A 15,175-nucleotide genomic window follows, 5' to 3' on the forward strand; every position below is an offset into this window, starting at 1 on the left:
CTAGAAAGTACTGCAGCTACATACCTGGGCCCACATTCTGTCTCTACTGCCATTTCTCAGGCCACAAATCATGTACTCCTTTCTGTTTCAATACCAGCCCTGGCCACCCGCAGATCCTTGACTTCTGTGTGGGTTTGGCAGGTTAACAGAGGTCTGGCAAATGGGCAGAATGAAAAAAGCTTACCTTTGACTCCTTGCTGGCTAGTCACGGTCAGAGGCAAGGTATGTGTTGAATGGATGACATGCGTCCCCAACGCCTTGCCTGGCTGCTGGGAATGCTGATAAAGTTTAGGCACGCTGGCACCATGGACTGGGATCTGACAAAGTTTTCCTGTGAAATTTGGAGGGCACTGACATTTGTCCCTTGAACTGCACTGGCCACCATTCATACATGGAAGATGGCAAATTACTAAAAGGGAAAAGAGAAAACATGGAGAGTTGGTTAGTCTCTCAGAGGCTAAGTAACGATCAACCAACAAAACCTGCAAAACATACAGCCCATTATAGGCATCAGAGTCCCATGACCTTTAGAAATGGTAAACAGAGGAGTAAACTCACTATGCCAAAAGTAGTCTCCGTTATTGACTACCTTTTTCTTTCCATCTTAAGTCATTTAACTCTTTAATAGCTTGTAATTATTCTCCCTCCAACAATGGAAAGAAAAGTTCATAGGAAAAGAGTGTGTATATACAGTAGCCACTCAGGATGATTGTCTATCACCATGCCATTTTAAGTACCATTTGCAATCCATAATTATTTCATTAACTGACTCCCTAGATGATAAACTCCTCGAGAACAAGGGGTATGTATGGCCTGGCAGTGTGTATGGCCTGGTAACCTTAACATCCTTGGCACCTAGAAAAATGTCTGGCATACAATGGAGATTAAATAAGTATTTGCTCACCTCATTCTCCATGATGTGATTACACATTGCATGCCTGTATCAAAACATCTCCTGTACCCCATAAATATATATACCTACTATGTACTCACAAAAATTAAAAATTAAATATATTTGCTCAAAAAATAAATCAGTAATAAAAATAATATTTGTTGCAAATTTTCTCTATTTAACACACTAAATGCCAGCCAGAACAAATAAGTAGAATAGTTTGAATCATACTTTATAGGAATTTGCAATCTTGTGTAACAAGATCTCAGTGAAGTCCAAAATTAGTTTGGAATTAACTTATTTAGAATACTGAAAGATAACAGGACAGACTGGGCAAATAATTTTAAGAGGAGTTATAACTCTGGCTATTTTAGCTTATGGTCAACCTCTTTATCACTAATGAATTCTTCCTATCAGCCTTTAAACATCACAGATTTCCAGCAGCTTGAACAATATTATAATAAAAGCCCCTCAGCTCCATTTCCTTCCAGCTTCTACCCTCTTTAAATCGTCTCCTCCATAACTAAACTTTCCACCATAATTGTTTGTTGACTTCTCAATGCGCTACAATCTATCTTGGGCTGGTTTATGTTTTCCCATTCCCTGTCCCTCCTCTACACAGAAACTATTCTTGCTAGGGTCATGAATGGTTTCCACATTTCTAAACCCAATGGATGGATTTCAGTCTTCCCTTGGTTTCCATGACACCTCACTCACCTATTTTGCTCCTTCCTCCTGCCTGATCCATCTTAACATTCTTTGCAGACTCTGCTCTCTTTACTTGTTCTTTATATACTGATGTGTGTTAAGGTTTGGTCTTGAAGTCTTCTTCACTGACTCTACACACTCTTTCTCTATGATTTCATCCTATCATATACTGATGTCACCCAAATTTTTATTTTCTGGTCAAAGCTTTCTTCCGAGCTTCAAATTGTCTACAACTACATGTCACCATGTACATATTTCATAGGCACCTCAAATTCAAAATGTCCAAAATTGAACTCATCGTCTTCCCTCCAATACCTCCATCCACCAAGTGATCCTTAAGAAACACCTGGGTGCTGTCCCCTCATTTTATCTACTCAAACATCTGGTCCTGGAAGTCCTCCCTCCTGAACATTCACCAAAGATGTCAACTTTTTGCCCATTACAGGGATCCTCTGCAATCTCATCACACTTAGCAATCTTACCTCATTCTCTACAATACAGCTACATGGAACTTAATTCAGTTCCTCAGTGTGCTCTCACCCTTCCAGAGCTTTATCCACACTGAGTCCTCTGCCTGGAACATTCTTTCCATCTGGCCTCCATCAACTACCTGATTCCTACATATCTTTCAGACTCTGCCTGAACCTCACTTCTAGAAGCATTCCCATTGCCCCTCATCTAGGCTTGACACCTACCTTCTTGCTGCCACAAATCTGATTCACTATCCATCATTCCATGCATCTTATTGCATTACAACTGACTGACTACTTCTCTGTATGCCTCACTCAACCAGAGCTCTGTGAGGTCAGGAAGTTACCTTGTTATGTTTTACTGCTAGCACATAGCCCAATGTCTAGAAGAAATGCTAAAAAAAAAAAAAAAACACAGAAAATACTGAATGAGGGAAGGGACAGATTTATACCTATCACTCTGTCAAATGCCATTCCTCATGGTATAGAAGATTCAGTCCCTGCCCATCTAGGACTTAGAAGCTAAATGGAGAAATTAAATAACACATAACTAAAAATATAGATCAGCAAATAAGCGGTAACTGGAAAGTATGAAATATAAATCCTTTGGAACTGCAGAGGAGAAAAGACATTTCTAGGAAGTTAAAATAGACTTCACAGGAGAGATCATTTAGGATAAGTTTTTGAAACTGGTCAAGATTCAGACAACATCAGAAAGTGCATTTTAGGAAGACAATGCGTAGAAAGGAGAGGTGGTGGGCATATTTGGGAGATAATGAGTAAACCTATGTTGCTGAAACCTCAGGTTCTAGAGGGAAGGGAAGAGATCAGGTGATAAATTCGAAGAAGGAGGCTTGTGTTAGACAAAGAAAGTTATTACAGGCTTGATAAGGGCTTTGGGTTTTATTCCGTTATCAGTAAGTTATTTTGGAGGCTTCAAGCAGAGGATTAAGTAAAGCTGCAAGAGTGTTCCAGGAAGATTACTCCAGTGATGGCATGCGGGATTAGCTGGAAAGGAGAGAGAGTAGAATAGGAAAGTCAGTGAGGAAACTATTATAACAATTGAAATTCAAGTTGAAAAACATATAATTAGGATGATGGCAACAGGAACTGAAAGAAACATGCAGTAACGTAAGGCTGGAGGGAAAATCAGTAGAACTTGATGATGGGACACAGGAGGAAAAGAGCAGGCCAAGGAAGAGGGGAGAAAGTGGAGGAGGGAGGAGAGAGTTGGAAAAATTACAAAGGTGACAACCCAGAAACTTTCTTCAGGGCGTAGGCTGCATGCAGATCAAGTCAAAACTCCCCATGCTGGATGGGGTCTGAAAAATACTTTCATTAGTGCCCAAACTACTCTGTGAGGTCTTGGGTAAGAAAAGAGAAAGTCAAAGCTGACTCCAAGGTTGAATCAATGACTTTGAAACTCTCAGTTCAATTCTGAATTGATTTTCTGCACCACAGTTTGGCTACACTGGACAGGCTCAGTGTGTAATGGGTAAAGCAAAGGGAGCTAGGCCCAGCTTTAAATGTACTACAAAGAATTTATAACTGGAATACAGGCACTCCTCACTTGGTATGGTTCCAATACGCATGAATTTCCGTTACCGTAGTTTTGTTAAATAATACCAGTCCCCCAACAACGTGGTTCAGACTTCACTTACCAAGGTATATTAACTGAGTAACTGCATCAAATACAAACTTCACTGCTAGCTCTTTGGTTTGCAAATCATGATGTGAATAACAGATGTGTATCACGACCAATGACCAATCATGTCACTTCTCTGAAAGCCTGTTGGTGATTGGTCCCTGCACATCCGGTATTCAGTTCAGGAACAAACAGCAAAGCAGGTAGTTCTGCCATCTCCTCATCTCAGAGGGATAAAAATCACAGGACATTTTACAAAAGTGGATAATCGAAAGACAGTATGAGCCAACAAAAAAGAAAGTATAGCAAAGAAATACAAAGTGACAACACTGGAAGTGAAATTGGAAGGTGGCTGTAATGAACAGGATGAAGATTCCCAAAGGAATTAACATTAAAGGAACTCTCAGGTATTTCACAACTTTGGATCAGCTTCCCACGTTTTGTACAAATTCAAAAAGGAGTACGACAGTACACAAAAGAAAAGAAATACTCTATATCATCAGTTATACAATGAAAAGCAAACATGTTGAAATTATTCCCAAGTTTTACTCAAAGAAATGAAACATTTAACTCTCAATGTTTCTAACATTTTAAATTATCAAGTACTAAATAAATATTAGCTGTACTATTTTTTTCATTTCCCTATATATTAATAACCTACACTAAAACATTTTTAATGCTTTGGCAAAAATTTCTTAAGGTCATAGAACTCATCATTTTTAAATTGATTTTTAAGATGCAAAGTGAGGGCTCCCTATAATCAATCTATACTAGAATACAATGTGTGTGTATGTGTACACATACATACATATATGTGTGTGTGTGTGTTATCTCACCATCTTTTCTTCTTTTTTTTTTTGAGACGGGGTCTCACTCTGTCACCCAGGCTGGAGTGCAGTGGCGCCATCTCGGCTCACTGCAAGCTCCGCCTCCTGGGTTCGTGCCATTCTCCTGCCTCAGCCTCCCGAGTAGCTGGGACTACAGGCACCTGCCACCACACCTGGCTAATTTTTTGTATTTTTAGTAGAGATGGGGTTTCACCGTGTTAGCCAGGATGGTTTCGATCTCCTGACTTCGTCATCCGCCCACCTCGGCCTCCCAAAGTGCTGAGATTACAGGTGTGAGCCACTGCGCCCGGCCAACACCACCTTCTTTTAAACAAAGAAACAGTAACCAATTGACTTTTACAAGGTATTCCCAATATCAGCAGTAGACTTTGAACTCTATCATGAACTTAGTTTCATTTAAATCTACCTCTAACCCCCTGAGATAACCTCCACACAGTTGTTTCAAGGACTATACTAGCATACGTGGATACAGCAATAATCCCTAAACTCCAACAACCCTGTATCTCTCTGGTTATAAAGGAAATGGTTTCTGCTTGACTTATTTCAACCAATAAAAGTCCAGTATTTATAACCCTTTATGAATAATAAATAAAATATCTATTCTCCAGTTCTAGCATTTCTAAAATCTAAATGACAATATAAAGCTCTTTGTCTCAGCTCAATATGTATTGAACCCTTTGCGGCAGGCAGTCTTTTTATACCTAATAGTCATTTACATCACAGAAACAAATTGAAAATACACCTACAAACTTTAGGATTCAACTATGAATAGTTTCCTTCTGTTTCAAAAGTTCATGCCACTCTCAAAACATCATCTAGTGATGTATCATCTGTGCTTCCCAAGTTCTATAAAACCTCAGATCATCAAGAGGAAAAGAGTACGTTATCATTAAGGTTGACTTGAGATGCTTGTGGTACGCTGGTTACAAGGCTAGCCATGGGGCATATATTTTAGAAAATATTACAGGAAGGTGAACTGTAGAATGCTGGCTGAGACATTCCATAACCTTGTTAGCTTGACACTTTGCTGGTCATCACCATAATTCACTATATTGCATCAGAGAGTCACCTGGGAACTACTGCAATTAACAAGAGGTAGGCCTTCAGCCTGTTACTCCAGAAAGTGTAATTTTGTGACGGTCACTCAAAGTATCTCACGGTACAACTGTAAAAGGTCAAAATGAGCAAAAGGATCCATGCTGGAAGAACAACAAGCTGGAGGTTTTAAATAAGTCAGGCGTTTCAGTTGTATTCCACCATTCACTTTGGTCTGTAAAACAACTTGCAGTACTCAAGTAATTGGGCTGACAGAATAATATTCACATTCTGTGCTACGAATTGGAACCTTGTTTAGGTAAACAAATATTCATGACTTGTATATAAATGCGGGCAAACTGAATTTTCTAAAAATTTATACCATAAAAAGGCAGACCCTGCCTCTTTCTTTCCTGTTATCTTAGCTGACTATAAAAATACTTCGGCTGCTGGTTCCCAAAAGGCACTCTAAGAATGTTCTTGACCTTCCTGCAGCAGGGTCCTGGCCACTCCACCCGTTCCCTGGCTTTCTGTGCCAGCAGACAGACCATTTCAAGTTATCGTGGCAAAGGCAGAGCAGGGAAAACAAACCTCCATCTGAAGGAAAACCTGTATCTGTCCTTTTGCAGAACAGACACACACATGATTTTGATTTGACTTTCCCACTTGTCTCTGATTAGAATAATATTCCCTTAAAGGCCTTCAGCATTTTTGTTGATATCCCTTGCAGGGCTGGTTGGTGATGGGTAGCAATATTTTTAGAAAGTTAAGTTACCACATTATTTCTCCACCCATTCTGCTTTAGGATAACAAATATGTTATATAATAATTACATGCTGCAGCAAACCATTGCTCACTTTAAGAACCTATGCTACTTAGGCTGGGCACGGTGACTCACACCTGTAATCCCAGCACTTTGGGAGGCCCAGGCAGGCAGATCACTTGAGGCCAGGAGTTCAAGACCAGCCTGGTCAACAAGGCATACCCCCGTCTCTACTTTAAAAAATACCAAAAATTAGCCAGACATGGTGGCATGTACCTGTAGTCCCAGATACTTGGGAGGCTGAGACATGAGAATCACTTGAACGCAGGAGGCAGGGGTTGCAGTGAGCTGAGATTGCACCACTGCACTCCAGCCTCAGTGACAGAGTGAGACCGTGTCAAAAAAAAAAAAACTATGCCACGCTACACAAAACCAAACCTATATGCTTGCCTTTTCATTCAGTATGCATCACCAAGGGGAAAAAAGAAAGGCTGGACTCCAAGAAGACAGTTACCTTCTTCTAAAGCTAGAACAGAGGAACCAGGAAGGCCTAGTCCTACACATGACCAAGAAAGAAGAATGTGGACTGGTTTTGTCCCTATGGAATGTGGAGATTTACAGTTGTTGTGTTCTAAAACTGCCTATCTTCAATTCTTAATTATCTGTCTGTTAACTTATACTGACTCGGACTCCATCAAAAAACCAGAGTTAGGGTGATCCAGAACAACCTGTCCAAGGAAGTGAGATTTAAGCTGAACCTAAAGGGGGAAGAATACAGCAAGGTGAAAAGTTGGCAGAAGAGTGTTTACAGAAGAACAAATAACATGAGCGAAGATCTTGAGGTGAGGTGTTTTAGAAAGGCTCCAAAACTGAGAGGGAGCTGATGTGGCTGGAGTGTAAGAGGCAGGGAGAAAGGGAGACAAGCTGGGTTTCGGAGACAAGCTGGGTTTCTGATACAGACACAGGCCCGATTCCTGTTCATTTCCATATGGATATAAGGCAGTCTGTAAAAGTAGACAGAGTTAAACACAAAGAATATAAATGATAGATTAAAACTTAGGACCCAGGCAGATCTGAATCACAGGAGACAGAACCGGGGAAAAACAAGGATAGCTACAGGATCTTCTATTGGATATGCTTTCAATGTGCACTGGACACTTGGCTTTGGGTTTTTAAACCTTATTTTACATTTTTAAATAACCCATTAGCCAGATTCTAATTAAATTTCTAAAAGTTTTAACTTAAAACTCACTAAATATATAATCATTATGAAGGTACGGGGATTTTCTTTTACATATGAGAGAAGAGACTAGTATTCTCCATAATACATGCAAAAGACACAACAGAGTTCCAAAGAGAAAATGCTTTAAAAAAGTTAAAGATGTACCCAGCACTCCCCATCAGTGAGCATCTCTTTGGTTTTTTTTTTAAGAATATATGCATTTATTTGACATCAGATGTAAAAATACATTATCGTTTCATTCTTTTATAATGAAGGTGTTTTCTATTTTATATATCACAAGAACTAAAAGACTTCACGAATATTCATAGTAACCATTAGTTTTAAACTCTAGATGAGGGGTTTCCAATCTTTTGGCTTCCCTGAGCCACACTGGAAGAAGAACTGTCATGAGTCACACATTAAATACACTAACACTTATGATAGCTGATGAGCTTTAAAAAAAATCACAGAAAGATCTCATGTTTTAAGAAAGTTTGCAAATTTGTGTTGGGCCGCATTCAAAGCCATCCTGAGCCACATGCACCCCATGGGCTGGGGTTGGACAAGCCTGCTCTAGACAAAGAGGTGACTTTTTAAAAACAGCAAATAAAAGCATGCTGCGGGCCAGGCATGGTGGCTCATGCCCGAAATCCCAGCACTGTAGGAGGCCAAGGTGGGAGGATCACTTGAAGCCAGGAGTTTGAGACCAGCTTTGGCAACACAGTAAGACCCCATCTCTAAATAAGAAAAAGAAAAAAGGAAAATAAAGCTTGCCAGAAGATGTAGAAACATACTAATTAATACCTACAAAAATGTTGGGGGTGGACAGACATCATTACAAGGAAGTTCCTCCACAGGATCTACCAAGACTATTATCATCAACAAACCAACATGGTGGTGAGATACCATTCAAGCATCACTGACTTTAAAGACTATTTTAACCATTGGTTTAGTTCATTCAAGCAAATAGGACATTACTCTTTTTGTTACCCGCTTTGAAAATTAATAAGACCATTTTCATTCCATCCGCACCTATCAAATACCAGGTATATCAAGCTAATGTTAAAGGAAACGCAGATTTCAACAAGTACAAAAGATCAACCTTAATGCAAACAACAATTCCAAAAATACCACAAATTTTTAATGCTGGTGGGCATTAGTAAATGCTTCAATACCGTGTTCTGTTTATAACCCAGGAGATACGAAGCGCTATCACACACACCAGATGAGATGAGGCCATTCATCATCTCAACTTTGTTTATAGCTTCCTGTTCATTTATCATCAACCTCGCCATTGCTGTGCGCTATCTATTTTGATCTAGTTTTATACCTTGCATAACCTAAGGAGCTCCATATATTAGGCATGTCATAAAATTCCACTTCACAGTCTTCATCACAGATGCTGTCATTGTCGCTCTCTCCTAATGATTCCTAAACCTCAAGGCTCTGTCCCCCTTAGGAAAAACGCAGCAACATTTGTTGGCTGCAGAAACACCAAACACCTCGAGATTGAGGCCTCCTTCGGCAACAATCTTAAAAGACTTCAAAATCACTATGTAGACTACAGTGTCTCCATGTGCAAAAATGAGGTGGCTGAGGGACACAATCCACAGGTTCCTTTCCATCCCTGTAATTCAGCAGGCTGGGGAGCAGCCCTTGGGGATCATCAGAAACACTTGCAGGGGGTGCAGAGGGTTGCAGGTAAGCAAGCAAGGGCTTTCGGCTAGCGTAATGTGATTTGATCATTACATTATCTATACCCACAAATTTGTAAAGCCTAGAGGAGTGTTCAGATTACAGTTTAATCACTACAGTTTACATTTGCATTCTTTTCTTACTACATAGCCTTCATACTGGTATGCACCATGTATTGCTACAGAGCCTTAATGATTGATTTTAGTAGCTATATAATATTCCGTTGGCAGATGGTAAATTATATAGCCATTCCTCTACTGCGCTTAGCTTGTCTGCATTTCTTTCTTTCTTTCTTTTTTTGAGACAAGGTCTCACTCTGTCACCCAGGCTGGAATGTAGTAGTGTGATCTTGGCTCACCGCAATGTCCATCTCCCAAGTTCAAGCCATTCTCCTGCCTCAGCATCCCAAGTAGCTGAGATTACAGGCACCCACCACCACTCCTGGCTAATTTTTGTATTTTTAGTACATACAAAAATTATGTACTAAACAGGGTTTCACCATGTTGGCCAGGCTGGTCTCGAACTCCTGACCTCAAGTGATCTGCCCACTTCAGCCCTGCAAAGTGCTGGGATTACATGTGTGAGCCACCACGCTCAGCCTTGTCTGCATTTTTTAACTATTAGAGATAAAGCTCCAAAGAACATCCTCCACAAGCACAAAGTTTTATTCTTAGTAATTATTTTCTCATGCATTCAGTTAACATTTACGAATTGCTTAGTATGCAAGGCAATGTGCTAGGAGATATAGCGAACGAGAAAATATAACATGAGTCGATTACACTAACGTAACTGTCTCATCATGGGGAGAATACAGAGCATAGAAATTAAGAGCAACAGCCTGGAATCAGACCTCCAGGAGTTTGAATCCCAACTTCATTATTTCTTACTGGCAGGACATTGGGTAAGTTATTTAATGTTTTTCTACCCCACTTCTTCACCTGTAAAATGAGAAAAATAATTGTATCCAGCTCATATGGCTGTTGTGTGACCTGAATGAATTCATATATTCACAGTACACAGAACTCAGCACATAGCAGGCACTCAGCAGACGTTAGCCATCCTCATCAACTTCGTAATTATTATGGCAGGGCGCAATGAGAACATATAAAAGGGAAAGCAAACCAGCATATCAGCAACAAAAGGGATGTGCAAGGTGTCGAAATCACTATGACTTGAAAATTAACCATCCCAAAGCATACATAACAGCTTTGGGATGGTTAAGCACAGTGGCTCATGCCTGCTCATGCCTGCCATCACCACATCTTGGGAAGCTGGTCAGGTCGTGCACTATACTGTAGATTATTTCGTTCACCACTTTCTCTAGAATCTAGTGCTGGGCTGTTGAATTTCTGAGTATATCAACAGATGAATTTCCAAAAAGAATATGTCAATCAATAACATCAATAGCACTATATTAATATATTAAATTAACATGTTGTCAGCCAGGCATGGTGGCTCACGCCTGTAATCTCAGCACTTTCGGAGGGTGAGGCAGGCAGATGACAAAGTCAGGAGATTGAGACCATCCTGGCCAACATGGTGAAACCCCGTCTCTACTAAAAATACAAAAAATTAGCCGGGCGTGGTGGCAGGCGCCTGTAGTCCCAGCTACTCAGAAGGCTGAGGCAGGACAATGGTGTGAACCCGGAAGGCGGAGCTTGCAGTGAACAGAGATCCCACCACTGCACTCCAGCCTGAGCGACAGAGCGAGACTCCATCTCAGAAAATAAATAAATAAATAGATTAATTAATTAACATGTCAAAATTGGATTTTATTTCTTTTTATTTATTTTCTATTTTTTTATTTTATTATTATTATACTTTAAGAATAGGGTACATGTGCACAATGTGCAGGTTAGTTACATATGTATACATGTGCCATGCTGGTGTGCTGCAACCATTAACTCGTCATTTAGCATTAGGTATATCTCCTAACGCTATCCCTCCCCACTCCCCCCACCCCACAACAGTCCCCAGAGTGTGATGTTCCCCTTCCTGTGTCCACGTGTTCTCATTGTTCAATTCCCACCTATGAGTGAGAATATGCGGTGTTTGGTTTTTTGTCCTGTTTATCGACGACATGATTGTATATCTAGAAAACCCCACTGTCTCAGCCCAAAATCTCCTTAAGCTGATAAGCAACTTCAGCAAAGTCTCAGGATACAAAATCGATGTATAAAAATCACAAGCATTCTTATACACGAATAACAGACAAACAGAGAGCCAAATCATGAGTGAACTCCCATTCACAATTGCTTCCAAGATCACCTGGGAGGGCCCTATCCATAAGGGCATGTGGCCTTAGGCGATGGGGAGGAAGAGAGAGCCACAATTCACCTCTGCCCTCTGCTGACCCAGCCTGGCTCAGTTCCCCTTCCACATAAGTAAGATGTTTTATAACCATTTTTTTCTTTAGACTTCTAATCTATTTACATAGTTTATGGACTCAGTTTAGGGAATAACCAGTGTGAAAAGTGTTACAATAATTCTGGCATTACTTCTGTCAGGATAAAACTAGGTTTGTTTGTTTTTTAATCATAGATTTAGGCTTCATCCCAATAATATTCACGTTGCCAGGACAGGAGAGATACTGCGGAAATTCAAGAGCGGGTTTCTGAGCAGAACTCAATGTCTCAGCTCCCCTAAATGAACACCATTTCTCATCACTGAGAAAAGATTTCCAAAGTGCCCATCTCATCTGCATCGACCCAACCATCTACCCATCTTTTTCTCCCACGTGGAGTTGGCAGGCATCACATCTATTTCCCCAGCTTCTTATTGGCTTTTGTCCAGTGGAAACCAAGAAATATTTTTCTTTATTCAAAGTCCTGTGACAAAAGTATTGAAACTCTTTTTTAAAAAAGTAATTTCAGCCACGCAATTAGGATACTTTCCACTTCAATGAGCTCATATTTTCCTGTTAATTTCTCCATTAAGCTTATTATCTTAAGTTTGTTTAAACAAAAGCTAAGTATATCTATTTGGCCCTTTAGAATGGTGTGTGTGTGTGTGTGTGTGTGTGTGTGTGTGTGTGTGTGTGTGTGTGTGTGTGTGTGTCTGTGTGTCTGTGTGTCTGTGTGTGTGTTCCAGTGCTAAGCTTTAGAGCTTAGGATGTTACTGAACGTATCTGCCAAAAGAGACCTATCTTCAATTAAATAATCTTGTTCTCCAATGGTCCATTCTGTTTCCATTTTTCCTGTCCAAAGAGAACTGCTGGAACAACTTATGGCATCTCCAATAGAATCCCAAACAGTTCTTGTGTCACTTTAACCCAATTTTGCCCTAGGGCTTATTATTTATATGACCAATAATTAAAGGAAAAAAGAGTTTTCCCAATGATTTCAGGATTCCACATCAACTACCGGTCCTTTCCTTTCTTCCTAATCCATGTAAAGTTTATTTTCTTCTGTAGAATATGTATAAAGCCCTTAATCTTAAAGTTTGTTTCTTTTTTTCTTCTTCTTCTTTTTTTTATTCTTATTACACTTTAAGTTTTAGGGTACATGTGCACAATGTGCAGGTTAGTTACATATGTATACATGTGCCATGCTGGTGTGCTGCAACCATTAACTCGTCATTTAACATTAGGTATATCTCCTAATGCTATCCCTCCCCACTCCCCCCACCCCACAACAGTCCCCAGAGTGTGATGTTCCCCTTCCTGTGTCCATGTGTTCTCATTGTTCAATTCCCACCTATGAGTGAGAATATGCGGTGTTTGGTTTTCTGTTCTTGCGATAGTTTACTGAGAATGATGATTTCCAATTTCATCCATGTCCCTACAAAGGACATGAACTCATCATTTTTTATGGCTGCACAGTATTCCATGGTGTATATGTGCCACATTTTCTTAATCCAGTCTATCATTGTTGGACATTTAGGTTGGTTCCAAGTCTTTGCTATTGTGAATAGTGCCGCAATAAAAATACGTGTGCATGTGTCTTTATAGCAGCATGATTTATAGTCCTTTGGGTATATACCCAGTAATGGGATGGCTGGGTCAAATGGTATTTCTAGTTCTAGATCCCTTAGGAATTGCCACACTGACTTCCACAATGGTTGAACTAGTTTACAGTCCCACCAACAGTGTAAAAGCTTTCCTGTTTCTCCACATCCTCTCCAGCACCTGTTGTTTCCTGACTTTTTAATGATTGCCATTCTAACTGGTATCGGATGGTATCTCATTGTGGTTTTGATTTGCATTTCTCTGATGGCCAGTGATGATGAGCATTTTTTCATGTGTCTTTTGGCTGCATAAATGTCTTCTTTGGAGAAGTGTCTGTTCATATCCTTCGCCCACTTTTTGAGGTGGTTGTCTGTTTTTTTCTTGTAAATTTGTTTGAGTTCATTGTAGATTCTGGATATTAGCCCTTTGTCAGATGAGTAGGTTGCAAAAATTTTCTCCCATTTTGTAGGTTGCCTGTTCACTCTGATGGTAGTTTCTTTTGCTGTGCAGAAGCTCTTTAGTTTAATTAGATCCCATTTGTCAATTCTGGCTTTTGTTGCCATTGCTTTTGGTGTTTTAGACATGAAGTCCTTGCCCATGCCTATGTCCTGAATGGTAATGCCTAGGTTTTCTTCTAGGGTTTTTATGGTTTTAGGTCTAATGTTTAAGTCTTTAATTCATCTTGAATTAATTTTTGTATAAGGTGTAAGGAAGGGATCCAATTTCAGCTTTCTACATATGGCTAGCCAGTTTTCCCAGCACCATTTATTAAATAGGGAATCCTTTCCCCATTGCTTGTTTTTCTCAGGTTTGTCAAAGATCAGATGGTTGTAGATATGTGGCGTTATTTCTGAGGGCTCTGTTCTGTTCCATTTATCTATATCTCTGTTTTGGTACCAGTACCATGCTGTTTTGGTTACTGTAGCCTTGTAGTATAGTTTGAAGTCAGGTAGTGTGATGCCTCCAGCTTTGTGCTTTTGGCTTAGGATTCACTTGGCGATGCGGGCTCTTTTTTGCTTCCATATGAACTTTCGAGTAGTTTTTTCCAATTCTGTGAAGAAAGTCATTGGTAGCTTGATGGGGATGGCATTGAATCTATACATTACCTTGGGCAGTATGGTCATTTTCACGATATTGATTCTTCCTACCCATGAGCATGGAATGTTCTTCCATTTGTTTGTATCCTCTTTTATTTCATTGAGCAGTGGTTTGTAGTTCTCCTTGAAGAGGTCCTTCACATCCCTTGTAAGTTGGATTCCTAAGTATTTTATTCTCTTGGAAGCAATTGTGAATGGGAGTTCACTCATGATTTGGCTCTCTGTTTGTCTGTTATTGGTGTATAAGAATGCTTGTGATTTTTGTGCATTGATTTTGTATCCTGAGACTTTGCTGAAGTTGCTTATCAGCTTAAGGAGATTTTTGGCTGAGACAATGGGGTTTTCTAGATATACAATCATGTCGTCTGCAAACAGGGACAATTTGACTTCCTCTTTTCCTAATTGAATACCCTTTATTTCCTTCTCCTGCCTAATTGCCCTGGCCACAACTTCCAACACTATGTTGAACAGGAGTGGTGAGAGAGGGCATCCCTGTCTTCTGCCAGTTTTCAAAGGGAATGCTTCCAGTTTTTGCCCATTCAGTATGATATTGGCTGTGGGTTTGTCATAGATAGCTCTTATTATTTTGAGATATGTCCCATCAATACCTAATTTATTGAGAGTTCTTAGCATGAAGGGTTGTTGAATTTTGTCAAAGGCCTTTTCTGCATCTATTGAGATAATCATGTGGTTTTTGTTTTTGGTTCTGTTTATATGCTGGATTACATTTATTGATTTGCGTATATTGAACCAGCCTTGCATCCCAGGGATGAAGCCCACTTGGTCATGGTGGATAAGCTTTTTGATGTGCTGCTGGATTCGGTTTGCCAGTATTTTATTGAGGATTTTTACAT

At 39.9% G+C, this 15,175-nt stretch overlaps 1 protein-coding gene across 17 annotated transcripts in view; it reads right to left on the reverse strand.

Moving 5' to 3' along the window:
• LTBP1 (latent transforming growth factor beta binding protein 1) overlaps positions 1–15,175 on the reverse strand; it is a 452,790-nt gene that overhangs the window by 210,921 nt on the left and 226,694 nt on the right. For all 17 annotated transcript variants that reach the window (XM_004029082.4, XM_004029083.5, XM_063695966.1 and 14 more), the window contains one exon: positions 185–409. In XM_004029082.4, the coding sequence (XP_004029131.3) occupies positions 185–409 (225 nt within the window). The remainder of the gene's footprint in view (positions 1–184; positions 410–15,175) is intronic.

Source organism: Gorilla gorilla, chromosome 12, assembly GCF_029281585.2.
Source record: "Gorilla gorilla gorilla isolate KB3781 chromosome 12, NHGRI_mGorGor1-v2.1_pri, whole genome shotgun sequence".
Taxonomy (NCBI): domain Eukaryota; kingdom Metazoa; phylum Chordata; class Mammalia; order Primates; family Hominidae; genus Gorilla; species Gorilla gorilla.